This window comes from Tiliqua scincoides, chromosome 4 (genome assembly GCF_035046505.1).
Source record: "Tiliqua scincoides isolate rTilSci1 chromosome 4, rTilSci1.hap2, whole genome shotgun sequence".
Lineage (NCBI taxonomy): Eukaryota > Metazoa > Chordata > Lepidosauria > Squamata > Scincidae > Tiliqua > Tiliqua scincoides.
The window spans coordinates 14632140-14659082 of NC_089824.1; the positions used below are offsets into that span (position 1 = coordinate 14632140).

Consider the following 26943-nt stretch of genomic DNA (forward strand, 5'->3'; position numbering starts at 1 on the left):
TAGAACAAATTATATAAAATCAGTTTCTGTGATTCCTTTAATGTAGCCATTCAGAATCTTAGTAATAAGGTCCGTCTGAAGATGGATTGTGTCCACTCAATTGCACCATTGAGCTTCTGGTTGTGGCATTTGCTTTGTCCGTACCTGGGATGTCAACTTTTGCCTGAGCTGTCTAACTTCTGACATCAATTCTCTCTCTCTAGCATCAAGGTGTTGCCGCTGTCTGTCAAAAGAAACTTGACAAGAAAGAAAAGCATTAAAACTGCAAAGATAACAGCTCCAAGAATGAAATAATATATTTTTAAGACAAGAAGAAGCAACAAGTAATGACTTTCTGAAAATGTAGTGGCAAATGTGGTCTTTAATGTTTAGAGAGGCATGGCTTCTGAAAAGAGAGGTTCTACCTAACAATCTGCATTTTAAAAATTCCTTACCAAATTCTACTAAGGAAACCAACAGTGCAAATTCCAGGCATGTCTACTCAGAAGTAAGTTTCACTGAATTGAACTGAAATTCCCAGATAAGTGTGTATAGGACTGCAGCTTAAGGCACCATATACGTGGATGGCTCTATAGAAACAATAGCAGGCAGTCTTGAGATAAGAGTTCTCTTATGGAGACAGAGACATTTCAGTATGAGACAGCAAAACATTCCTGGTGTGGTTCTAGCTGCCTGAATTCATTGTCTATATTCACTTAAGAAAGAATGTGCTGAATCTAGTAGGGATGACAAAATTTAGAACTTTAATTGGTCTAGCTCAATCTTTCCCAAAGTGTGGGTCGTGAGTCCAAGAGAGGTAGGTTGCAGGGTGGCCTCCCACTTGACTTTGTGTCTGAATGGCACTATATTGGAGCAATTCCAGAAGCACTGGGCAGCCCCTGAGGATTCTTCTGGGTTGCACCTGGCTGGCAACCTGTTCTACCGGCCTCCATGGGCCTCAGCATGGCTTGCAAAAGCCTCTGAAAACCACTTCTGGTTTTCACAGACAACTTCTGGTTTGCCACAGAAGCTAGTAGAATGGGTTGCTGGCCCAATGCAACCCAGAAGAAGTCTCCCCAGTACCACCAGAAACATCGTGACCCTCTACGTAGGATAAGGTGGGTTGCAGTGCTGTTAAGATTGGAAACCACTGGTCTTGCAAGAAAAGCAATCTGAATCATCACCTGGTGGGGGCAGGAGAAAGAGAGAAAAAAAATCTGGTGTACCAGTTGCAAGGGTTGGGGAAGCCATTTGTTTCTCCAGAGAGAAGTTCAAAAGTCTTCTTTGTTTAGCAACTTACAAGGCACTGATGAATCTGCTGGTGATGAATCATTTAGGCAGACATTGCCAGGCTGTGTTTGGGTCTTGCTGGGTGTCTGATGGAATGCTAACCCTTGCCCAGACTGGGAAGCTCTCAAATCACGCAGTCGTTCTGTGAGAAGTGGACAAGTTGCTTGCTAAGCTTTTAGCACAATTTAAGACACTTTGTGCATAGTATATACATACAAACATATGATAGCACACACACACACATACATATAATGCATACGAAGTTCTCTTTCTGCACACAAAACTGACAGTGTGATGTTCTTGTACACAGAAAAGTGAATGGAATCCTGGCTTTGTGCCCATGTAGCACATTGCACAAGTTGCACATAAATTTGCCAGTGCACTGTAGTACAATTTCTTATACACATGTGTGCACAACTCACGCACAACAGGGTAAAATGCAAGCTTGTTTTCACACGTGCACCTTAGGATAAAACTCTCAATTCTAAAACAAGGCCAGTCAAACTTTACACTCTGAACCAACAATCAAAATCATGCCAATGAAAGCTGACATTTGAATGGCAGTATTGATTTACAAATAGAGGTGGGTTTTTTGTGATAATGACATAAAAACACATAACACTGCTTTCTGCACTTGTCATTTTTGTAAAAACAAAATCCAAAATTGCAAAAAAAAACAACCCCAAACCCATCATTTTCACCCTGCTCTTGGCCAACAGTCTGAGGCTAAGAGGCAAAGAAGGAAGGCCCATAGCCAGGGAGACAGACCAGGGACAGACTGCACTTGCTCCCAGTGTGGAAGGGATTGTCACTCCCGAATCGGCCTTTTCAGCCACACTAGACGCTGTTCCAGAACCACCTTTCAGAGCGCGATACCATAGTCTTTCGAGACTGAAGGTTGCCAACTAGGATCAGTTTTAGTCTCCACTTTCAGAGTACTTGAAGCATCATACAAAAATCATAGTCAAGCACACCATTACCAAAGAGGGATGGTGTTTGGCTTGGTATAGTCAAGAGGTGATAGCTGTTGAGATTAAAAGAAAGAGACAAGAGGCTATTTCTTCCTTCTCAAAGTATGAAGAGCCCAAGCTTTTTAGGAATTTGCAGGTTAAAGCTTTCATAAAGACTGAAGGAGCCTAAACATGGGCCTTGTTTAGGGTTGTGTTTATCTTGAGCCAACCATATACTGTACCAGTTGAGACTTTTGAACAGTCTTCAAGAGTAGCTCCATCCCATGCAGGGTGCAGAATGGTAGTTAGTCTCAATGCTCACGCAATCAGAGTCAGAAGGGGACTAATGATAATTGAGTCTAAGAGCCCAATCCTATGCACATCTACTCATAGGTAAATCACATTACAGTCAATGGGGGCTTACTCCCAGGTAAGCGTGGATAGGATTGCAGCCTAAGGCCCCAGTCCTATCCAACTTGCCAGTGCTGATGTAGTCATGCCTATGGGGTGTTAACTGCATCCTGCAGTGGGGGAGCAGTCATGGAGGCTTCCTTAAAGTAAGGGAACAAATGCTCCCTTACCTCAGAGCTGCATTGTGGCTGCACTGGTGCTGGAAAGTTGGCTAGGATTGGGCCCTTAGTGTCAGGAGAAAGGATGATCCATGAGTAGGACCCCCAGTTCCCTACAGCCCAAAGTAAACATTAAGAGGTTAAGAACCTCAACAGAGGTCAACCCATTCTATTCTTACAACAACCCTGTGAGGTAGACTACACTGCAAAGTAGCCTAAGTTCACTTAGTGAGAATAATGATGCCAACTTGGGTTTCTCTGATCAAGGACAACATTGTCTCAATTACCCCCACACTGGTTCACAGCTGGACCACAAATGATACAACTGCTTCACCTTGATGATCGTACTTGACATCAACTGCATGCAGGAGTCCTTAAGTGCTCACCAAAATAGCCATCTTCATCCTGGAGTTTTACAGCCAGGTCCAGCGCATCTTGCATTTCATGTTCTAGAAACCGTCTCCTGTTGGCCTCCAGAGCAGCAGCGACAGCCTGTTCTGCTGCCACCTGCTCTCTTTTTTCTTGAACTTCCTCCCACTAAACACACAAAACAGAATTTTTTCTTTAAAAAGAGGACTGAAGGGGGGATAGCAAGGTGGAGAAAGACTGCACACAGTAAAAGCTGTTGAAAAACAATTCAGGACACAGTCATACAGAAAAGGAGCAGGACACAGAAAAGGAGCCACAGTTTGTTAACATTTTAGAATATTTTAAGCAAACCTCTGGACCTATAAAAATATTTGCAACTTCTGAGATACCAGGAATGCAGTGGGCCCTTGGTACCTACAGGGGATCCATTCCCAAACCCGCTCCTTAGATACCGGTATCTGTGGATGTGGAAAGCCCTCAAAGCACCTCCCAGACATGACTGGAAGTGCCTTCCAGTCATATCCAGGGAGGTGTTCTGAGGGCTGAAGAGGCTGCATGTGGCCTCCAAGGGCCTGAAGGCCCCTGAAAGGCACTTCTGACTTCAGCTGAAAACCACACCCACCTTTTGAAGGCCTTCTGAGGTGCGGAGAGGCCACATGTGGCCTCCCTGCGCCTCAGAACACCTCCCAGACGTGACCAGAAGACTCTTCTGGTTGTGTCCAGGAAGTCATTGAGGCCCTTCCTATGCAGGGTCAGCATCCATGTTGGGTCAAATCCATGGGTGCCGAACCCACAGATGAGAAGGGCTAACTGCGCATTTAAAAGCCAGGTCTGAGGAACATCCACAAATGAGCTTGCTATAAGACAACGGTCTGAGCTCTTTTCAGGATTAACCAGTTTAGCTAAAGAGAGTGAGGATATTATTTAGTGTCTAGAACTTGACAAAGATAGGGGGCATCTAATGCCTGGTAAGATGATGATGCCCCAGTTCAGATGTATTAAAACAGATTGCAGGAGGAGTTATAATTAGATTCTAGTCTCTGCTTGATGATAGATTTCAGGATGTTTCCAGGTCTATTGGACAAAGAAACAGCATTGGCTGTTCCCCCATTTTAAAAAATATAACATCTAGCAGCTACTTGCCCTGTCTCCAGCACAATCCAAAGAACACAAAGGTGCCCTGTGAAGGATCAATTTCCACAGTGTGATAAAACAAGAGGAAAGCATGGAAATCCTCACCACGGGCTGAAAAATCATCTAGCCAAGAGACAGATTCCTGTTTTGCCCTGCAGTCAACTGTATTGTGCTCTGAACCTGAACTATGTGCTGGGTCAAGTTGAGGTCTTATCCACGCTTGTGAATGGTTCACTGGTTATAGAAGGGGTGGGAGGGAACCTGGCTTGCTGACCCCACATTCTTTAATCCAGTTCAGCATACTGGCACAGAGACCTACCCATCTCACTCACCTTTTTGGCCTCCTCCCTTTTCATTGTATCCAGCAGTTCTGCCTCAGTTGTCTTGTTGTCACGAAGGAGCTTTGCTAGTTCGCGATAACATGCCTCGCGATCCAGATCGTCCCGGCTTTGCTTGTGCAGAACGCGAGCTTGCCAGTCCATCTCAATCTGCTCTTGATCAGCTTTGGCCAAACATTCCTCAGCCAGCTGAAAAACACAAATGGGAAAAATGGAACTCCAAGGACTTTGCACCCACTCCTATGAAGAATGCATCAGGTTTGAAACAGCCAGCCACCTAGTCACCTGCGGCAAGTAAATATCACCCTCCTGTCAACCAAGACACCTTGGACATGTTTTTTTAAGAGGGTAAGGTGGGGTGTGCATTTTCAAAATAAAGAAACAAGTAGAGATGTTTTACAGAAACTGGTCCTTTTCCTGCTCTAGCTAGCTAACCACTAACATTGGTATGTTCAAGCAGGTGGGTTAATAAGTATTTTGGGGGAGCTAGTAATTTTGGCTAACATACTTGTAAGGTTGGGATACATAAATAACCTCCTTCCATTTGACTCTGAAGTAGCAACTACACGTTAACATAATCTGAACGTTGCCTTCGAAAGAGTTGGACTACTGGTCTCTCTAGCTAGTAGTCTGTCCCACTATGCACTGGCAGGAGTTTTCTTTAAGGCCTCAGGCAGTGATCTTGCCCATCATGTGCAATCTGATGCCAGGAATTGAACCTGGGACCTTTGGCACCAAGAGTTAACCTTGCAAGGGGTTGTATAACTGTTAACTGTGAGGAGGTGAGAGCAGAGGGACAATGAAGCACACAAAAGTGTGCAACATTTGAGTCTAAGGCTCTCTCCTGAGACTGCAACTATTATTCAGTCCTGGTGGAAGAAAGCACACTTTCTTTCAAGAGACACTTTCTCTCTGGTTTCTTTCTAAAACAACTACATAGAAGGAATGCTAAAGCATTTTGGTACACAGTTTTAAAAAAAAAACCAGTCTAAACATTTCTGTTGCAAGAGACATGGATTCCTGAAGTCCTCCTTACTCTCTGAGCTTTCTGTTCCTTATCCTCCTTAGTTTCAATCAGTCTCTGAAGCAGGTGGTTTTCAATATCCGCCTTTTGCCGGCTGGTGTCCAGGTCTCCTTTTACTTTCTGAGTTACAGTTTCCTGTTCTTTGACAAGCTTCTGTAAAGATAAAAATCAACTGGTCTTGTGAAAGACAAGTAGAAAACAATGGTCCCAGCCACACACACCAGAATTAAAACAATTGTATAGAAAGGCTCTTTCCAATGGACCCAACTAGGGAAGAGTTTCTCCTACAGGCCTGCCTGCATCACAGGTTACATACTCTCACGGGAGACCATCTTGGTTCATCACATTTCACTTGTTTCAACAGTCTGTTGGTTAGCTCCTTGGGGCTCCCCGAAAGAGGGCACTTAATAACACTTTAGCATTTATTGTGCTTTTTGAGAATACAAAGCACTTTGCAAGTATTAAGATGCAATCCTCAAAACAACCCTGTAAGGTAAGTGAGAATTATTATCCCTATATTGCAGGAGGGGTTGAGAGGGAGTAGGCCATCAGGTGAGTTTGTTGCAGGGGAAAATTCAAACTGGGGAAGTCTTGATTTGCAGCTCAGTTTCTTTACGACCATGCTACACCAGCTCACCAAAGTAGATTATGTAAGGTGAGCCTACCTGTTCAAAAAGCCTCCTTTGTGATTCAAGCTCCATCTGCCGCATCTCTACGTCTTGAACTGTAGTGGCTGTTTCTTGATCTCTCATTGATGCCTAGAACAGACATATACATAAATGCCCAAAGAGCAAAGATTTATTTTGTTATTTACCGTTACATGTTTATTCCCATCTTTAAAAAGGTTTGTTTGTGTGTGTGTTTGTCGTATACCACTTTGGGAAAAGTGGTATAGAAATCTAATAAATAAAAATCAAGCAACTAGTAGGTTCTGTACCCATCAAGAAATGAAAGGTTGCCCCAGAAGCCTTAGGGAAGGTGACTTGTTGGTTCTGCCCTCCACTTTTGGTCTGGTCAGAGATAGAGAAGGGGAAAGGTGTCAAAGAGGAGGACAGGTGTGTTGAGGGAGAGGTACAAATGTGAAAGGAGATAGAGGGCCTGGGACATGCACCGAGGGGAGATACCATTCTCAGACTGCTGGATACTTCACTCAGATTCCTTCTTAGTTTTACGGCACTTGGTCGAATGGTGACATATTTTCAGAAATGGTAAAGACTGTACTACCGAAGTACCACGTTCCCTACTAGGAACATAAGAAGAGCCCTGCTGTATTAGGCCAAAGGCCCATCTAGTTCAGCTTCCAGTATCTTACAGCGGCCCACCAAATGCCCCAGGGAGCACAAAAGACAACAGACACAATCTGCGTCCCAGTGCCCTCCCCTGCATCTGGCAGTCAGAGGCAGCCTGCCTCTAAAACCAAGAGCTTGCACATACCTACTATGATTTGTAACTCGTAATGAACTTTTTCTCCAGAAATTTGTCCAATCCCCTCTTAAAGGCATCCAGGCAAGATGCCATCACTACTTCCTGTGGCAAAGAGTTCCACAAACTAATTACATGCTGGGTAAAGAAATATTTTTTTCTGTCTGTTCTAACTTTCCCAACATTCAACCTTCGTGGATGTCCCCTGGTTCTGGTGTTATGTGAGAGGCAAAAGAGTGTCTCTCTATCCACTCTGTCCATCCCCTGCATGATTTTGTATGTCTCAATCATGTCCTCCCCTCAGGTGCCTCTTTTCTAGACTGGAGGCCCAAATGTTGCAGCCTGTCCTCATAGGGAAGGTGCCCCAGCCCAGTAATCATTTTGGTTGCTCTCTTTTGCAACATTTCCATTTCCTTAATAAAATAGGATTCTTTCCTCCATTTTGTTTCTCCCATTTTATAGAACTAACGTGGCAGAAAGAACATCAATGGATAACTGGAGCATTTTGGTTCTCCTTTTCCTTGGAAGAGATGTCGACATCTTGCTCTGGGAATCTATGGCAGCCTTGGACTGGCAGAACCATAAACACTTCCATTGAAATGCCACACTCTACAACCCACGGCAGTACTGCTGTCATGCCAATTCCTAAGCCCATTGTCTCCAGATATAGTAACAAGAGATGGAGATGACATAATAGCCTTCTTTCAGTTGCATTATCTCCCTGTTTTCAGTGAACATGAGGAGGTCGCCGTGCATACAGCATTAGTCTGCAGAGGCAAGCGTCAAACACAGGGAGATAACAAGTGAAGAAGGTGCCTGCTTCCTAGGTTTCTTATGTATTTAAGAAACTTAGGGCACATTCCTAACCAACTTTCCAGCAGTGAGGTAAGGGCAAAGTAAGGGAACAAACTTTCCCTTACCTTGAGGAGGCCTCCATGACTGCCACCCAACAGCAGCACATGCCCCATTGGCACAGCTATGTCAGTGCTGGAAAGTTGGTTAGGATTTAGGCCTTAGGTAAGCAGAGCATGTGTCAAGCCAACATGGAAATAAATACTGATTTATTTCCATGGATCTTTTTGCTCTTATTTTCCTCACACACGAGCAGTTTGGTTACCTTTCTTGTAATTTCATCGTCAAGCCGCTTGAGCTCCATTTCACGCTGATCTTGCTGGTATTTCAGAAATCGCCTTCGGGCAGCTTCCAATAACTGAAACTCCTTCACTTTCAGCTCTCTCTTCACCGCAGCCAGCCTTTAAAGCCCAGGAACAACAGGAAGAACAAAAAACGATAGAAACAGATGACAAACCCTTTTCTGAAATGAAAGTGAGAATGAGCAGAGTGACATTTTGACAACAGTTGCCTGTTGCCAACTGTGGCCCTTCTGACGGTACTGAACATTCCTGACAGATGTACTGTGAAAAACCACATTCCACTCTGCAGGACAAATCTAATTCAAGACTATCTGCAAAGAGGGGTTCCTTCTGGGTCAAGCCTCAATAATGACTGTGGCCAAGATACAGGACAGAAAAATACCTCCTTCTTTGCTCTGCAAGTTTTTCCTCTTCCTCCAGCAGGAGCTTCCTCCTTTGCTCCTCAGCCTCCTGAAGCAGCTCTTGTTTTCGATACCAAGTTTCATCCTCCACTCTGCGCTCAATTGCTTTGGCTTCTATCTCATGAACCAGCTGCCTGCAGAGAATCATTTCATACTTTACTATCTGAAGTGGATTTCAAGCAATCCTACTCTGTTCTTAAAAAAGCAGCTAGAAAATGACATTTAATCTGTTTCTAGTACAATACTACACCTCAGCTTCCAAACTGATCAGCTACACCAGTGATTTTCAACCTTATTCGTCTCATGGCACACTGATAAGGTACTAAAATAGTCAAGGCACACCATCGGTTTTTGGACAATTGACAAGGCACACCATGCTGTTGGAGGGAGGTTTATTTCCCCCAATGGCCCTACTAATAAATGACCCTCCCCCAAACTCCCAATGCACACCTGCACACCATTCATGGCACACCAGTGTGCCATGGCACAGTGATTGAAAATGGTTGAGCTACACTCTGATTTACACTGAATTACTTGAAGTGCGTGAAAACATAACACAAACCAAACATGCTGGTAAGTGTAGGGTGTTTGGTTGGATATGTTACAAAGGAACAGGGTGTAATGGAATGCAGGCTGAGGTGGACTGGATTGTTATTTTCAGTTAAACAATTTTGTTCACTTCAAACAATGATATACAGTATGTGTACCTGAGATGGTCAGGTGGGCTCAAGATTATTTTCTTGTAGGATGCTCAGGGCTGTTTTCCCACTGCAAATACCCCTCCCCCCCCCAAGAAGCTGCTGGGGCCCCCAAAGGTGTTATTTCCTGCAATGGCATCTTTTCCTAGAAAAATTTCAATTTCTCTAGAGACCAGATCCAGAAAATGAAAGCTCAAAAGTAGGTGACACATGTCAGGTTGCACCTAGGTTGGCACCCAGTATTACTTCACCTTCTGACGTGGTTCATGCCGAAGTCCTGGAATGACTCTCCAGTGTCAACTAAGCCAGAAGTGTGAAGCAAAACACAGCATCAGAATACAAGGACCTTCTCACTCCTTTGTGTGAATGCATGTGTGTGTTCAAATTTTGCAATAGGAGTTTGGGCTAGATTATATTCAAGTCAAATCCAGCCTGGAATTCTGATTTTTCAGTCTCTGCCCCCCCCATCTAACATGCATTACCATTCATCTTTCCAAGACACACACCCCATTCCCAATTCCTTATTTCCATCAATACCTCTCTCTCAGGTATTCTATTTCATCTCGCCTAATTCTCTCTCGTTCTTTCAACTGGTAATCCACGATGAACTCGGGGTACTTATTAAATATTGGGTACTGCCCCTTGGTCAAAGGCACAAAGTCCTCCAGCATACGACGTGGATGGATATCCGCTGGGGTGCACTCCATTAGGTGGTAAGCCTCTTTAATCACAGCACTGATGTCCAAGTTGTTCCGGTGATGGAAGAAGAACTGAAATCAGTTTGACATAAAGAGAAAGAAAAGTAAGCACAAGGAGCAACTTATTTTGTGTAGCCCTTTCCCAGGACTCAATAAATTGATTACTTTGGTACCTCAAGAACAAGGCTAGTGAACAGAGTACCACAGCAGCTACCACTTCCTGATTCATAACAGTAGCCCAGCCAGAGGGGGAGCAACCTGGTAAGTATGCAGGCGCTAAGTCCCTGTGTAAGCAGCTCGTCTGGAGCCAGTTGGCACTAGCACATAGTTGTCACTGCCCTGTACGGCTCTGATGGCAATCGGGAGAACGCACTTACATGGAGAGTGGAGGCATTTGCTGTACTTACATGCCGTCCCCTCAGCTATGCCACTGACTCATAGGACTATCAATGCTTTCTTTGATAGATGCTCCATCTTCCAACTTACAGAGCTTCAGAAATAACATATTCAAAAGCAGTTGTCATGAAGGGAGAAGCTGCAGTATTTCTCCCTCTGATGGAGTCACCAATGGTGCCTCTCCCTTGACATTTGTATTTGTTTAGCAATTTGTTTGTTTCACATCCTTCCTCTGAGAAAACCAGGGATGTATTCAACAAAGAGCCCAATTCTATGCATGCCTACTTAGAAACAAGTCCCATTATAGTCGGTAGGGCTTGCCCCCAGGTAAGTGTGGATAGGATTGCAGCCCCAGTCATCAAATTTCATCAGCACTGAGGGACTGGATTTATGGCAAGAGAAAAAAGAGTAATCTCTTGGTGGGAGGCTTGGTGAATGTCATGGCTAAGGGGGATTTAAATCTAGATCTCCTCAAAACCATTCACATCACCAACCTGGTTCCTGGGACAACAAAGAAGTTACCTGACATTTTGTTTAGTTTATTATTTCAATTTCAAACACAGGTGTGTGTGTCTTAAACACACAACTTCAGGCATGGTCTACACATGCAGCAGTGGAAGGTGGGGGGAATGGGTTGTACCATGCCAAATGGAAGGATGTCATTTTTTTTCTGTGTTGAAAAAAATTATAAATCCCTGCACGTTGGCACATAAGGCAGAAAGACCCTTATACAGCCTATTCCTTACTGTGCTGGTTTTCTACATGGAGGAAGGTTTTATTTTCAGAGGGTAAGGTTTAAAAAAGTGCTCTCCTCCACATGCAGCCTGAAGTGTATACAGTGCATTCAACTACCTCATTCTGCTGCATGTCAACATCAGGTTTTACATCCAAAAAATATGGCAAATGTGGGTTACTCATGACAATGGCATTTTTATTTATATCTGTGCTATGTGTGCATCATGCCTTTTTTCCAGGAAACTCAGAGCAGTGTTTTAGCTGAATTAACCCTGTGGGTAGCTTAAACCCGGTGGGGGGGGGGCACTTGCCCAAATTCTTATAATGACCTTCATAGCCAAGCAAGGAATTGAACCAGGATCAGAATAGAGTGTTCATAAAGATGTTGAATTTCAGAAATTACAGGCTATTCAAAAGGGAAGAAATGCAAGTAGAATTTCCTTTTAGGTTAACAGATAAAGGCCCCTAACATGGCTTCTACAGTGTTTGTTAGACTGTGAGTCTGTGGGCAGAGCCTGTTTCATTTTTCAATTCATCTACAGCATTTCAGGTGCTTTAATAATGATGATGATAAATAGCAGCAGGAGCACTTGACTTTATTACAGAGTCTGGACTGTGGGCTCCTAGGTTCCTGCCTGGAGAGTACAGAATACAGAAGCCGGCCAAGCCTGGCTGAAAGGGCAAGATGCTTACCTCAAAGTCTTCTTTCCGATTACAGCGAAGCAAAGGCGTTCTGGAACACATCACATAAGCAGCCACCACCATCAGAAAGAATGAAGGATGATTGGAGAAGATATTATCAAACAGTTTCAGCCATTCTTCCCTGGTCAGCACCTCTGAGAACATGGTTTCTAGAAGAGGCCAGGCGTAAACCTAGAGGCACGTGGAGAGGTCAGTTAGCAGCTGTTGCACCCTGAGCCTGGTAACATTAGACAGGCTTGAACACAAAGACAGCTTTCATTTTAAAATACATGTTGCTTTCCTAATTGAGAACTCAGGTCCCTTTCCAGTCCTATGAGCTCAGGACCACTGGTTTCAACTATCTACTCCCCACTTAAAACATCAAAGGAACATAGGGGAAAGCAGGTGCTCCACAGACTAATTCCTTACTTCTTAATGTGTGTTTAGGAACCAGACTGAAATAACCTGTAACCGCAAGATACAATAGCATTCTCTGAAAAAGCAGCGGGCCATTTTCTTCCAGATTAGTCCTGCTGAAGAAACTAAAAAATGGCTTGAAAAATGTAAGCTAGAGTAATAGAATAAAATTCAGTCTCTCAGGTAAGTGAACAGTAATAGCTAGAAGGCAGACTAGGAGGAGACTGCAAAAAATAGCTCACCTTCAATATCATTCCCCCCTTTTTTAGGAGTGCAGAATCGGGAGCCATAGCAGTTGGACATTAGTCTAGGTGAGTAAGCCCCACCTGCACAGAAACTAAAAACATCTGATTGTGAAGCATAAACTGGCCAGCATATTTCAGGATGCGGAAGGACATGAGTCCCCTATGGCCACAGTTACAGAGCTGGTTGAATAGCTACACAAGCTGGAGGACTGGGAATAGGTTTAGCAATGCTGTCCCTCCAGTAACTCTGCCCATATTTGCTTCAGAGAGGGCAAAGGAGTGGGAGCTGTTGATACAATCTCTGCAGAGCAGTAACAGGAGCACCTGATGAACTGGGCACCCGCCTCCCTTAATTCCCCTGATAGGAAGAAATGATGGCAGAGCCAGGAGGCACCCACATTGGACAGCACTGGGTGTTCTGGATCTGTCACTGTAAATGCAATACCACCCACCTATCTATCTTGTTTATTACTGCTTTGCAAACAATTGCAGCTGAATAAAAATAAAACATTTGAAAAGCAGAACAATGTTATCAGGGCATCTGCCAACAAGGACCAGTATGCAGTAGGAAAGCTTGAATCTTCTGGCCCAGAAGGAAATGTTACTAACGTCAAGTGATTCACATGAAAGGCTAAAATGAATGTCGCCTCCAAATTGGGAAAAGCACATATTTTCCAATGAGGCTGTTAAGCCAGGTACGCAGAAGTAAATGGCAGATGGTCTCTGTCAGAAGCTAATGATTTCTAGCCTGCAGTAGCAACTGGGCACTGCTCTAGCCCAGTAAGCCAAAAGAAGCTCTCAAGGCCATTTTGAGGACATCTTAGCACAGGCTGAGTTCAGTGCAATGCAGTGAAACAGACTTGAGTGCTATCACTATGGGCAATGAGTCCACTGAACAAACTCAGGCTGCAGCTGCCCTGTGCAGCTCACCCAGCTCAAACCCAGGTTGAAGTTTTACCTGTGATGTTATATTGTAACTCATGAGATGCTGAAGCAGTTCTTTGTCGTGATGGGCCACGATGTTTTCCACCATGCTGAGGACATTGATGGGAGGGTTGGGAAAAAACTCAAACCAATGCTGGCACCAATTAACTAAAGAAGAAACCAAAGGGTTCGGTTGAGTGTCTAGCAGCAGCCCATGCGCAGAAGTTCATCTACTGATTCTGTTCCACTAACTGCCAAATACGTAAGTGACAAGTTAGCAGTTGCTCCGTAAAATATTGAGGCAACTCCAACCCTCCTCCCCCTGCCACCACTTCCCAAATCTGGAGTAAAGAAATGTGTTAATGACACAAAAGAGGTGCCTTCAACCTCACTTTCCTCATTAACTTCATTGCAAAGCTAAAATCAAGAATTAAATAGTAATTAAAGTGCAGGTCACCTCAGCAATCAAAGAGCATCCACCACATCCTCTCCAGAGCACACAACATATAGATGGCGCCGGGGCAACCCGAGACCTCTTGATGCCTTACGTGGCATACCAAATGCTACCCCCCTTGTGCTTGATGATATGCCACCCTCTGCTCCTCCCACTCTCCAATGTCCTCATTCAGCACTCCCCTCCCCGTTTAATCTTCTGCTCAGTCTCATTTTTTTTTTCAGTCCAGGGAGTGAGAAGAGGAGGAGCAGTTGTGGAGGTAGGGAAGTGGACAGAGATGGGCACCTCCCCACCAATCTGCAGCCTGAGGTGACCACTTCATTTAATGCTTTAAGTGACCAGCTATGTTAAATGTGGAGCCTGGTCAGATATTTTTAATCTTTCTTAAACAGCATTTGCAGGGACCCTGTTCAGGACCACAAAGAAGGGCCAGAGGTACCAATTGATGCTTCTTTCCTGGGCAGGGTGACCAGATACAATGGAGGACAGAGTGCCTATACCTTTAACCATGGTAGAGAAGAGGGAATTTTGGCAGGTGCAGCTCCACATCGAAGGGTTTAGAAAGCTGCACCTGCCAAAATTCCCTCTTGTCTACCATGGTCAAAGGCACAGGCACTTTGTCCTCCATTATATCTGGTCAACCTGTTCCTGGGGCAAACCACAATTGGGGGGGAGCTTTCATTGGAACTGCAATGTGGGCTGAAAGAGTTAAGCTTCTGTGATAATGGATTCTGTGCAACACCCAGATTATATCCTTACAGAATAAAAACCAGCAACTCCTTTTGGAGATTCACAGGCAGCTGAATTCTAAACAGTCAGGATGGGTGTTCAGCGTTCTTATTGCAGCTCGCCTCTTGCAAGACAATTAGAATGCAATGTCAAACTCTCAGTGAAATGAGAAACTTGTCCCAGCACTTAGTCTATCATGCAGCTACCTTTCTGAAGCTAAGCAGAACTTTGTCTGGTCAGTACTCGAGTGAGCGATCACCTGAGTACACAGAACTCCACATATACTTCCTTGAGTTCCAGGATGACAGGAAAACAGAATACAAATGTAAAAACTAAGAAAGCTCTATGGTGTACGTGCGGTGGTCATTATTTTGAACATCCTTCCTTACCAATTACAGTAGCAACCACCTCAAAGCAGATCAATTGATTGTTCTGGAAAAGCTTGACAAAAGGGAAGGTCAGCAGAGGGATGTAGGGCATCTCGCCGAAGATAGAGGACCAGTGAGCTAGAGCTGACAGCGTCCTGTACAGAGGCAGAAGAAAACTGCTGTTGTTTTCAACCAAGGAATGGAGTTGTTCTGCCTCCGTTTTGCTCCCATCGCCCAGAATGGCTCCATAGGGGAGGGGCTGCTTCCATGCTGCAGTGAAGCTCCCTGCAAAACTTAGTGCTTTGCACCCCCTCTAACTATGCTACTAATGCAGGCAACTAGGCCGTGAACATCAAGTCACTTGTAGCAGGTTTCCCCAAGACAATCCCACATGTACCTCTGTAAGACTCGCAAGAGCTTCCTGCTTTTAATAGGGTACTCATTCTGCAGGTGCACAAATGCCAAATGCGTCCCCTTATCTAACAGGCTGCTGAAGGTCAGGTGATTTTCTGGAAGACGCAGTAAGGAGCGCCACACAAACAACCTGCAACAAGACAGCAGATTTGCACAGGCAGGCCAATTTGACTTAATGGGGCAGAATGCAACAGATTGGGTCTGACACACGCACCGACGCACCTGTATTTGGCTGGATACTCCCCAAACCCCTGCAGCAAGGCTTGCAGCCGTTTCTTGTTCAGGCCATCTGGCAGCTCGTTCTAGAACAAGACAAACGAGGTCACTTCTCTCACTGCCTGCTGCGATACTCCTTGGCTCAGCCTTCCTGACTTCCACCTCTTTTCTTCATTTCCAGTTGTGCTCACCTAAGCTTTTCCATTCCTTTGTAGGACTACATCACCCCTCTTGTCCTGCCCCTTGCGCTGGCTCCCGCTTTATTCTCCCATATTCTTTTAAATTTCCACTGACCTTCAAAATCCTTTCCCAGTTTGGTACTACCCCCAAATGGCCCCTCGGCTACGCAGGGCTTTAATGTCTTCAAGACGATCCCTTGGAGTTCCCCACTGCTAATCAAGAGGCAAGTGTTGTTCCTAGATCCAATGCTTGCATCGCCTTAACAGAACACGCCTCAGGCGAGAAAGTGTCCAATGGTCAACATTTAAGCTCAACCTATGCAGACGTGTCTGCTCCATGCAGACATTTCTAACAAGCAAGTTCAGAGCATCAAAATACTCTGCAGAGCTATCGCCCAATTAAGAAAAAATGTTGGTTGATTTAAAAATTAAAGTAAATGGATTAATCCAATGTGGAAGGAAAAAAACCCATACTCGATTTTTAGATCCCGCATGGATGCATTGTAGCAGGTACGACCATACAATTTTTATTTTATTTATTTATTTGTTCACATTTTTATACCGCCCATCCTCCAAAGAGCTCAGAGCGGTTTACACAGCTACTCCTCCCCTCCTTCTTGTCCTCACAACAACCCTGTGAGGTAGGTGAGGCTGAGAGAAAGTGACTGGCCCAAGGTCACCCAGGAAGCTTTGTGGCTGAGGGGAGATTTGAACCTGGATCATCCAGGGCTGAGTCCGCCTCCCAAACCACTACACCAGGGGTGCTCAATAGGTGGATCGCGATCTACCGGTAGATCGCGAGGCAAAATGAGTAGATCGCGGAGTGCCGACCCCCCCTTCAGGTGCCTCTGGGAGGAAACGCCGGGAGTAAGGCCCATTGTACTCAATGGGCTTACTCCCAGGTAAGTGTGGCTAGGATTGCAGCCTCACAGCCTAATCCTAGGCATGTCTACTCAGGAGTAAGTCCTGTTATACTCAGTGGGGCTCAAGGTACACCAACATACATTGTACACATAAATGTTATATGTTATGATGGCGTGAACATTGTAAAAAAAACTCTGGTAGATCTCCGGGCCTTGCTGGGTTTCAAAGTAGCTCTCGAGCCAAAAAAGTGTGAGCACCCCTGCACTACACCATCCTGGCTCTCCAGATATACAAGAGATATCCATCCTATGCAAGAGTGCAGAGTCTGCCCTAAGAGGGTGCCTGCCACTAGCAATTTTTACTGTATGAAAACATTTTTTAAAGTGCTGTCTAAATAATTGGAAGCACATTTCTGGTCTATTCAAAAATGGTTTTCCAACCTTAGTTATGTGCCCTAGACAGACAGCAGGAGAAACTAAGGTTAGCTTAAGCCATTTCTGCCGAACACTGCACATACACAACAGGGGTAGAATGTGTACGCCTGTGGGCAGGGCAGAAATGGGTTAAGAAAAAAAAGGGAAGTAACTGCACATCACAATTGTATCAGGAGTGTTGTCTTAGCCATAGGCAAGGCATTGTTTTAGCTTTCTTTCCTTCTATATAAAATGGGGAAAAAGGTATTCACAGCTAGAACAGGAATTTGAACCCACATGTCCTAGCTTTAGAAAAGGAAGCTATATATTGAATCACACAAGCAATGTTTTCCACCCCCACCCCCATGGAATTGTTTTCCCTATTATTGCATTACATGCCAAAGATAGCACAGAGTGCAGGCAGCCACTTTGGATTTGCAGGCACTTTGGACTGGAGTGCAGGCAGCAGGCTTTGGATTTTGAATGCCACTGAAGTCAGCAATCTGGGAGACAGACAGAAGGACCCATGGAATGCAGTCACCTGGGAAGTGCTCCTATGCAAGCTTTGCTGAAATTAACTGGAGTTGCACGAGAGTATCCCAGAGGGAAAGAGAATATGTGCATGTGAGTGTATAACCTTATTAGTGTTTAAAATATTTATATACCATCTTTCAACAAAATGTTCATGTAGCAAAATCCCTGATCCAAACAGGTTCACAATTTTTTAAAAGACACCAGCAACCACTGAAAACGATGCTGTGCTGGGATGGTCATCTAGACCCGCCACTCCTGGCATCCCATGATGCACCAGCCCTGCACATGTTCTTACCTCTTTATCTTCATGCGACTCATCTGGCTGCGGTCTTAACACTTTGGTTTGGAGTTGGGCTCCTTTTGATTTCCAAGGCCCCTCTGTCCTTCCAGATATCACTTTCATTGTAAGCTTCCTGGCGTCTGACTTGCCTCTGGATGACTCATCTATTACTTTGAACAGAGGTGGGGGAGGCTGAAAAGGAAGAGATTCAGGCAATTCAGGGATAGCCTTGCAAATGTTGGGTCAAAGAATGCCACCATAAATCAAGCAGCGTCCCATTCACTTGAACTCTACCTTGTTTACTTCGTGGGTCAGGGTCTGGATGCTATATATGTTCAGGCTACCATTCTCCATTGTGGCAGCCAGGTATCTTCCATTAGGGCTGATGGCAACTGCGCCCATGCCCTCTTCATGACTGCCAACTTCGAAGAGCAGCTTACATGTCCGTATATTGATAAACCTCATGATGTTATCTTGACTCAGCACTCCAAGAACCTAGAGCACAAAGATAAAAGCTAAAAGCCCTTTCAGGGTGGACACCTTTTATACATTCCTATTAGGGTAGTTACAGCTGTGATACCTACTTAGAAATAAATCATACTGAGTGCATGTAACTTGCACGTAACCACTGTTTATTTATTTATTTAGAGATTTTTATCCAGCCCATAGAGAGGCCCTCATACCAACTTACAAATAACAAAGCAGGACAGTTTTTGCTTCTCAATATATATGGAAAAGCATAAAACAGCCAAGAAACAATTAAAATTATTACATTATCTTAATGATACTTGAAAAAGGATAGGCACACAAGGGAAATACAAAATCAGCTTAGCAGGAGGATAAACACCACAGCTCTAGTGCCTGTTGAAACAAAAAAGTCTTCATCGTGCACTGACAGACCAATAGCAAGGGGGCCAAAGCAGTGGCATAGCTAGAGGAGGTGCAAAGCACTAAGTTTTGCAGGGAGCCTCACTATGGTGTGCAAGTGGCACCTCCCCACCCCTCCGGAGCCAGGCAAATGCCTCCGTTTTGCTTCCGCACCCAGTATGAAGGGGAGGAGCCACTTGCAGTGTGATGAGGCTCTCTGCAAAACTTAGTGCTTTGCACCTTCTCAAGCTATACCACTAGGCCAAAGGAGTCTTCAGTTGCTGCTGGGGGCTGATGGGCACCTGGCTCACTGCCAGTCGGGTGTGTTGTTGAGATGTTTGGTAATGATGTCACTGCCAGGCCCCTCCACAGAAGTTTTGGACAAGCTTTAGGTGAGCTGGGCCCGCTCTGAGCCACAACTCACCACTGAGATGGAAAGGCAATTGAAAAGTATTTTACACAAATAAACATACATCCCAATTCTATCAAAAACCTCCTGCTGATGTGGCTGCATCACCAGAGTGCGCACTGCACCCTGTGGGGGGGGGGGGGAAACGCAGTTCTGGAGGTCTTCTCCAGATTAGGGAACATTTGTTCCCTTTGTTCACATTTGTTCACAGATGCAAGGGAGGGCACCAGGATGAGGTCTCTTGTTATCTGGTGTGCTCCCTGGGGCATTTGGTGGGCCGCTTTGAGATACAGGAAGCTGGACTAGATGGGCCTATGGCCTGATCCAGTGGGGCTGTTCTTATGTTCTTAAACTACAATTCCCAGGAGGCCTTGCAGGTCTCTTGTTATCTGGTGTGCTCCCTGGGGCATTTGGTGGGCCGCTGTGAGATACAGGAAGCTGGACTAGATGGGCCTATGGCCTGGTCCAGTGGGGTTGTTATGTTCTTGCCCAAGGATAAGCCTCCATCACCTGAATGGGTCTACTAGGACCTGCATCAGCAGGTCCGAATTGATCTGGAAAGGTGGATCAATGCAAGGAAAGGGGATAGGATACTGGTTGTGCTGCCACTGCCACCACCAACACTGCCCTCTTCCCAGCCTCAATCCGCCCTCTCCCTGTCCCAGCTTGCAGTTTTGCTGTGCTATTGCATATTTTAATTGATAATTGTGGTTACATAGAATGATGTAAACTTCTTGGGAAGGTCATCTGAAAATGATACAGAAATAGCACATTCAAGAAAAGCCTTTGGAGACATAAAGAGTAAGCACATGATGCTACCTTATACAACATCCAATTGTTAAGCCATTGTCTATTCTGCAACAGCCCTGCAGGGTTTCCAGGAGGGATCTTTGCAAGGATTGAACTTGAGATCTTCTGCATGCAAAGGAGGAGGCTCTACAGCTGATCTATGATCCCTCTGCTCTACAGAGGACCATCTAACTTCAACTGCAGTTCAGAAAGACAGCACATGTTAACTATCAGAAGCTTCAGAAACACTGTCCTACTCCTTTGCTTCAAACTCTGCCACTCACCTGATTAGCACCACCATCAAAACTATCTGGAAGGAACTCCAGGTGTCGAACTGCTCGCACTTTGGTTGGCATCTGGATTATTCTTAGCAGCTGCCGAGACTCCAAACACCACAAGTGAAGATGGTTTGATTTGCCACCAGCTGCAAGGACACGGCCATCCCTGCACCCAAAAACAAGACACACTTAACATAAATGCAGCCACCTCTATCTACAGCTGGCAGCAAAGACAACAGACGATTTGGATGCACCCAAGTCTGCCCCACCTGCACATGACTCGGGGTGCAAGCACACAGGTACTTGTACTATACATTTGCCCCAAGAGGGACAAGTTGTTCTTGTAGTATTAAATAAGTGTAGTAGTCGTATTTCAATCACTTAAGGGAGGAACTCAGATTACCTCCCATTCCATCGTTGCAACATGTACAACATTACACTGGGAAACAGAACAGGACGAGCCCATTCAGATGTACCATCTGGATTAAACCAATGAGAAATGAGAGGACAAGACTCTCTTTGCAATAATAACAATGGCTACAATTCAACATTGCTTAATAGGACTTTTGCATGCCTGAGGATCGGAACATACCGTGTGGCGGCAAACACTTTATAGCACAATGAAGAACCTTCTACTGGAGATGGCAACTGGTACTTGCAGTGAAGAGTATCAAACTCCCAGGCAAAGATGGAGTTATCCTTAAAGCAGCTGACTATGGTGTTGCTCAGAGGAAGAAAGAACACCTGAAACACAGAGAAGAAGACCTAAGCAGATGCATTTTAAAGAAGAGATGTGGTATTTTAGATGTTCAAATATAATTTCCACATCATCTCAGAAGTTGCTATAATCTGATAGAATTGCATGAGCTGCAAGTGACCAAAGTTTTGAGACTTAAACACAGAGGTCTTGTGCAGGTATCTGAGAGATGACAGGCCTGAGCTTGGCTAACACCACCAAGTTTCAACCCGGGGGGGAAAAAAAACACTGGTAAGTCAGTCACATTCAGGATCAGGCTACTTCATAATAGGCTGAGCAGTTCATGTGGTACTGTCTAACCCTCCATAAAAATGTCCAGGTCAGGATTGTTCAGCTGGGTCAGAAGGTCCAGAAGCATAGGAAAGAGGCACTAAATTGGTGCTCTGAAACTGAGCCCAAAAATCAAGGACCTTCTGAGCCAAAATACTCCCAAAGCCAAAGACCCCCAAGGTAGTTACTAACCTCCAAGGGCCTATTTGCCACCACAGACAGCACGCGCGGACAGAGAGCGATGATGAAGAGGTAATGGAGTGCCAGGCTACAGTGTTGATCTTTTAATTCTTTCCATTCCCCAGCAAGGGGGAGCTGCCTGTTGGTGGGAACAGACAGGTCCAGGGAGTCTATAACAGAGCGGTTACCACCAGTCCCTTGTTGGAACACGTTGTTTTTTTCCCTGGGACCTGCCCAAAGTTCTGAGAAGGTTATATCTCCTGCGCTGCCTCTGAACCTGCCACAGTTCCAGCCTGTCTGTCCATCCTTTTCACTTCCCACTCCAGACCACTGCCAATCCTGCATCCTGATCTTTCCCAGACTGTTCACTAGCCTGTGCAACAGCCACTTCCAGTCACATCCAGGAAATCAGGCCCTCCAGCTGCCGGCTGGCATCTGTGGTTATTCAAATCCACAAATGCCAAGTCTGCAGATTAGGAGGGCCACTGTATGTTAATTTGTTTTATTACACCCATTTCCCCCCCCCCCGGTTTTTATTGGAGTCTTCCTCAGATTTTTGTTCCTGCTGCTATGGTGTTCCAGTTTTCAGAGGAATAGTTTTTATGTGTATTTTTTGTTTTTATATTTTGTCATAAGCCACCCTAGACATTTGTATGGATGAAGAGAAACGCATTAAATAAATAACTGAATAAACTTACCTTCTGGATACCCACAGACTGGCGAACATTCAACTTTCTTTTCCGCTGAAAGGTATCCAGATCCCAAAGCTGAGCTGTGTCCACAGATGCTGTGATGGCGTATCTACCAGAACAATGAACCGAGATCGAGGACACTGAGGAGTCATGTCCTCTCATCCAACTAACTAGTTCCTTGGCAACTGATGATGAGAATAAGAAAAGAGAGACAAGATTTAGACAGAGAAGAAATTCTAGCTTCATCAGATAACAGGTTAAGTGGGGGGAGGGGAATGCATCTACTGTTAATTCTGAAATGTCTTAATATTAATTGGAATGGTTGGCAGAAAAAGAAAGCCATGTAGTCAAAGGACAAGATGGCTGGACACCATCAAGGCTGACGTTAATTAGAACATAGAGTAACTGAAAGAAATGGTCCAAGATTGAAAACTTTGGCACCACTTAGTTCATAGGATTGCTGAATACAAAAAATGAAGATTTTTTTTCACCATTTTTACTAAGTGCTAAGATCAAGATGCAGAAAACAGCTGATCTTCACACCAAAGGCTCCTCCTCTGATTGGCATGACTGATCACCTGAATGGTACTCACAAGTTTAGATAAAATAACTGGCTTATTTCACACTTATCAGTAACTGGATTTTGTTTTATTTTTCAGCAGCTGGGCAATTCATTTTGCAATGATAAGGCAAGATGTCTGTGTAATTGCTTGGTGGGAAGGATGCAAGGCCATCTGGCCACTATGTAAATATATTTTACGTCATAGCAAACCAGAAATACCAAAGACAAAACTACTCATATGTAAGGAGCACAAGTTTTGTAAACAGTGCCTATTACCTGTATCGAAGCATTTAACGGAATAATCAGCTAGAGCTACAAGGAATTCTGTTTTCCTGTGAAGGTTAAATGCCAGAGCCGTGCAAGCTTGCATTGTTCTCTGAACCAGCTTAAACCTATAAAAATAATTAAAAATTAGTCCAGCGAAGTGCTAGAAAAGCTAACGTCCAGAAACCGAAAAGCTAATTGACAAAGTTCCATATCCTTTCACTTGCTCTTCACAGACTAGTCAAAAGCCAAACCTATGAAACAGCCTCATTTGTCTAAATCAGGGGTGTCCAAACTTTTTGGCAGGAGGGCCACATAATCTCTCTGACACTGTGCCAGGGGCCGGAGGAAAAAAAAGAATTAATTTATGTTTCAAATTTGAATAAATTTACATAAATGAATATATTAGAGATGGAACTTATATGAATGAATGACGGTCTTGCAGTAGCTCAAGGCCTATAAAAGACCTTGTACAAAGCAAGGCCAGTCTTTTCTTTGCTGCTGCTGCTGCATTACAGATGCGTAACAGCAAGCAGCGGAGGGAGCCCTCGTCTGACAGCTCATGCAAGAGGTTGGACAGTTGGCTGTCACGCTGAATGCAGTTGCATCAGGCCAGCACGGACTCCAGCAAGTCTCTGGAGGGCCAGAGGCTCATTGGAGACTGGGGGCTCCCTGAGGGCCAGATTGGGAGTCCTCGAGAGCCATAAGTGGACCCAGGGCCAGGGTTTGGGCAACCCTGGCCTAAATGGATGAAAGAATTTCCAGAACATTCAGCTCAGGTCTGCAAGTAAATAGAGTGTTATTTGCAGATATTATGGTGAGGACATGATACAAAACAGAGACAGGCAGGAACTTATGAAGACAAGGGACCAACCTGAAGTAAGGTTTATGGCCAGGTTCAGAAATAACAGATCACTCTCTTTCTCATTACAATAAGCCTGGGAGAGTCAGGCTTGTATGCTTCTCCCCACTGCACGGTCACAAACAAAGAGAAAAAAATGAAAGTTTTTACTTTCAGTATGAAATAAACCATAGTTCTCTGTTGTGTCCAAAGCCAGCATTGAGTTTAAACTAATTAGGTAACAAACCAGGATCTGAAACCACAGTTTGATTCTGGTTTGTTTTACCTAACTGATTTGACCTAAACTACCATTCCTTGAGTTCAGACACAACGCAAAACTGTGGTTTCATTGAAGCAGTAAGCTTTCCCTTTCTTCCTCTTGTGCGCACAAGAAGGGGAGAGTGCGTGAACCTGGGGTTCCCTAATGCTCATTCCTGTTGTGGAGAACAATGGTTTCCTGTCACATCTAAATGTGGCCTCTGTCTTTTAAACAAAAGCAGACCAAAAATATAGAGCACCAACCTGTTGCTTGTCAAGTCAAACACATAGATATTCCCTTGATGATCTCCAGCAAGCAGTGAATCTCCAGAACTGCTGAAGGCTACATTTAGAAAACGTACTGTCTTGGAGTGGTAGCCTGATGTACTGTGAATAATATTTACAATGACTCTGAGGAGAAATCAAGGATAAATTGACAGTTTGGTATTATGAAGCATTAAGTGTGCTTAAACCATTTCACAAACCCGTCCGTATTTTGGCTATAACGTTTGATCAAACAGAGATATTTAAATGTGGTTTGTTTCATTGAATTCTGCATGAAATTGTGCATCAAATGATATATAACATGATGGTATAATTCAAAAATATGACGATGTAAAAAATTTTGGCCAGTCACCCCGCCTGTATCACAGGGTGCAGCCCGCACCCCCTAGAGACACCACTGCAGGGGGGTACAGAAGCAGAGATGCTTCCATGCCATGTCCCATTTCCAATCTAGGGAGAGGGAGCAGCAGAGACTGGCCTACCAACAAGCAGAGGGGAGACACCATTTGACACCACCTCAGGCACCTGGAGGTCTTGGATGGCCATGATCGAGTAGACAATCACTGCACATAGCAGTTTTATTTAAGCCTTATAGTTAATACCTGTTGCAGACCGACCTTCAATGAATAAGACAATTCCACTCTATAAAAACTATCTAGATCAGTGTTTCTCAAACTGTGGGTCAGGACCCACTAGGTGGGTAGCGAGCCAATTTCAGGTGGGTCCCCATTCATTTCAATATTTCATTTTGAATATATTAGATTTCATGCTACCATGGTATGTGGCTGCATTTGGGGAAATGACATAGATCTGTATGTTTAACAGACTACTATGAAGATGTTTTTAACAAAGATAGTCAATGGGACTTACTCCTGGGTCAGTGTGGGTAGGATTGCAGACCAGGATTATTAAAAATTATCCTGCTTCATGATGTCTCTTCTGGTCATGACATCACTTTTGGTGGGTCCTGACAGTTTCTCATTCTAAAAGTGGGTCCCGGTGCTAAATGTGTGAGAACCACTGATCTAGATCAATGTCTCTCAAGGTTTATTCTCTGGTGTACCACGTCACATGGTCCACCTATTCAAAGTAGCACTGGAAGTAACTGGCGATGACATCATTGCTGGTTACTTCTGGGTTGGGAAGCCAGATGTGACATGGCAAACACCAGTAAGAGTCTCAGGTTGGATGGGAGGGCTTTTTCAAGTGTGTAAAAGCATGCTTTGGAGCCTCCTATCTCTGTTTGTTGTGTCATGTACCTGGTCTTGCTGCCAGATGGCAGGTGTCCAAAGGTCCTGCAAGTACCACCAGACACCTCCTGGTACCTGGTGGTACCCATACCACTGGTTGAGAAACACCGCTCTAGATCAGTGTTTCTCAAGGTTTGTCCTTCACCATACCACTGCACATGGTCCACCTATTCAAAGTACCCCTGGAAGTAACTGGGGATAACACCATTGCCAGTGACTTCTGGATTGGGAGGCCAGATAGACTTCACAAACACCAGTAAAAGGCTCAGAGTGGACAGGAGGACTTCATCAAGCACAGAAAAGCAAGCTTTGGAGCTCTGCCTGCCGAGCCTCCTGTTGTGTTGTGTTCCTGGTCTCACTGCTGGGCAGCAGGGTCCAGGGATTCTGCGCATACCATCAGACACCATCCCAAGTACTACTGGTGGGTACCTGTACCACCAGTTGACAAACACTGACCTAGATGGAGACAAGGAATCCTTTTGATGGTCTGCCTGCAGCACCTGGAAACCAGGATATGTTGCTCTTGAACATGGATGCTCTACCCCTGCTGGCTCTGATCTGATGTGGGCAGCACCTGGGAACCAGGATAGATTGCTCCTGCACCTAGATGCTCTACCACTGCTGGCTCTGATCTGGGCAGCACCTGAGAACGAGGGTAGGCTGCTCTTGCACATGGATGCTCTACCACTGCTGGCTCTGATCTGGGCAGCACCTGAAAACCAGGGTAGGCTGCTCTTGCACATGGATGCTCTACCACTGCTGGCTCTGATCTGGGCAGCACCCGGGAACCAGGGTAGACTGCTTCTGCCCCTGGATGCTCTACCACAGCTGGCTCTGATCTGATGTGGGCAGCAGCTGGGAACCAGGATAGATCGCTGTTGCACATGGGTGCTCTACACCTGCTGGCTCTGATGTGGGCAGCACCTGAGAACCAGGGTAGACTACTCCTGCACATGGGTGCTCTACACCTGCTGGCTCTGATGTGGGCAGCACCTGGGAACCAGGATAGACTGCTCCTGCACATGGGTGCTCTACCCCTGCTGGCTCTGATGTGGGCAGCACCTGGGAACCAGGATAGACTGCTCCTGCACATGGAAGCTCTGGCACAGAGCAGGGTAGGAGTCCAAGAAAAGCACATCCACACACCCCCCGCACGGTTACCCCTGCTGCGCCGCCGGAGAGGGCCTGCGGTGCCAGATCCTGCCCTCCTCCCTGCCGCCCAGGTCAGAGCTCTGCATCCCCGCAGCCGCCACCTCCGCCGGGTTCCAACCGAACTGCCCCGCCCCCCCAACGGCTGCTTTCCACCGGCCCCGCCCTCCTTGGGAGACTCCAAACTGACACCCAAAGCGGGGGGCGGAGTGAAAGC

General features: G+C 45.2%; 1 protein-coding gene across 2 annotated transcripts; it reads right to left on the reverse strand.

Annotated features, from left to right (window-relative positions):
* TBC1D31 (TBC1 domain family member 31) lies at positions 1-26835 on the reverse strand. Of its 2 annotated transcripts, none has more exons than XM_066623858.1 (22): positions 26739-26835; positions 24307-24453; positions 22956-23071; positions 22124-22302; positions 20811-20962; positions 20225-20384; positions 18170-18370; positions 17891-18067; positions 15612-15691; positions 15373-15519; positions 14997-15130; positions 13459-13592; positions 11851-12030; positions 9866-10098; positions 8612-8764; positions 8193-8328; positions 6319-6411; positions 5666-5806; positions 4624-4818; positions 3175-3325; positions 1280-1411; positions 1-236 (listed from the first exon to the last, which is right to left on the reverse strand). In XM_066623858.1, exons 1-22 carry the CDS (start codon positions 26813-26815, stop codon positions 97-99), a joined length of 3258 nt encoding a protein of 1085 aa, XP_066479955.1. In that variant the 5' UTR covers positions 26816-26835; the 3' UTR covers positions 1-96. The 2 variants fall into 2 exon arrangements, with proteins under 2 accessions (XP_066479955.1, XP_066479956.1); XM_066623859.1 differs by lacking the exon at positions 26739-26835 and adding an exon at positions 23818-23913 and having other exon boundaries at positions 24307-24353.
* Positions 26836-26943: the final 108 nt, after the last annotated feature.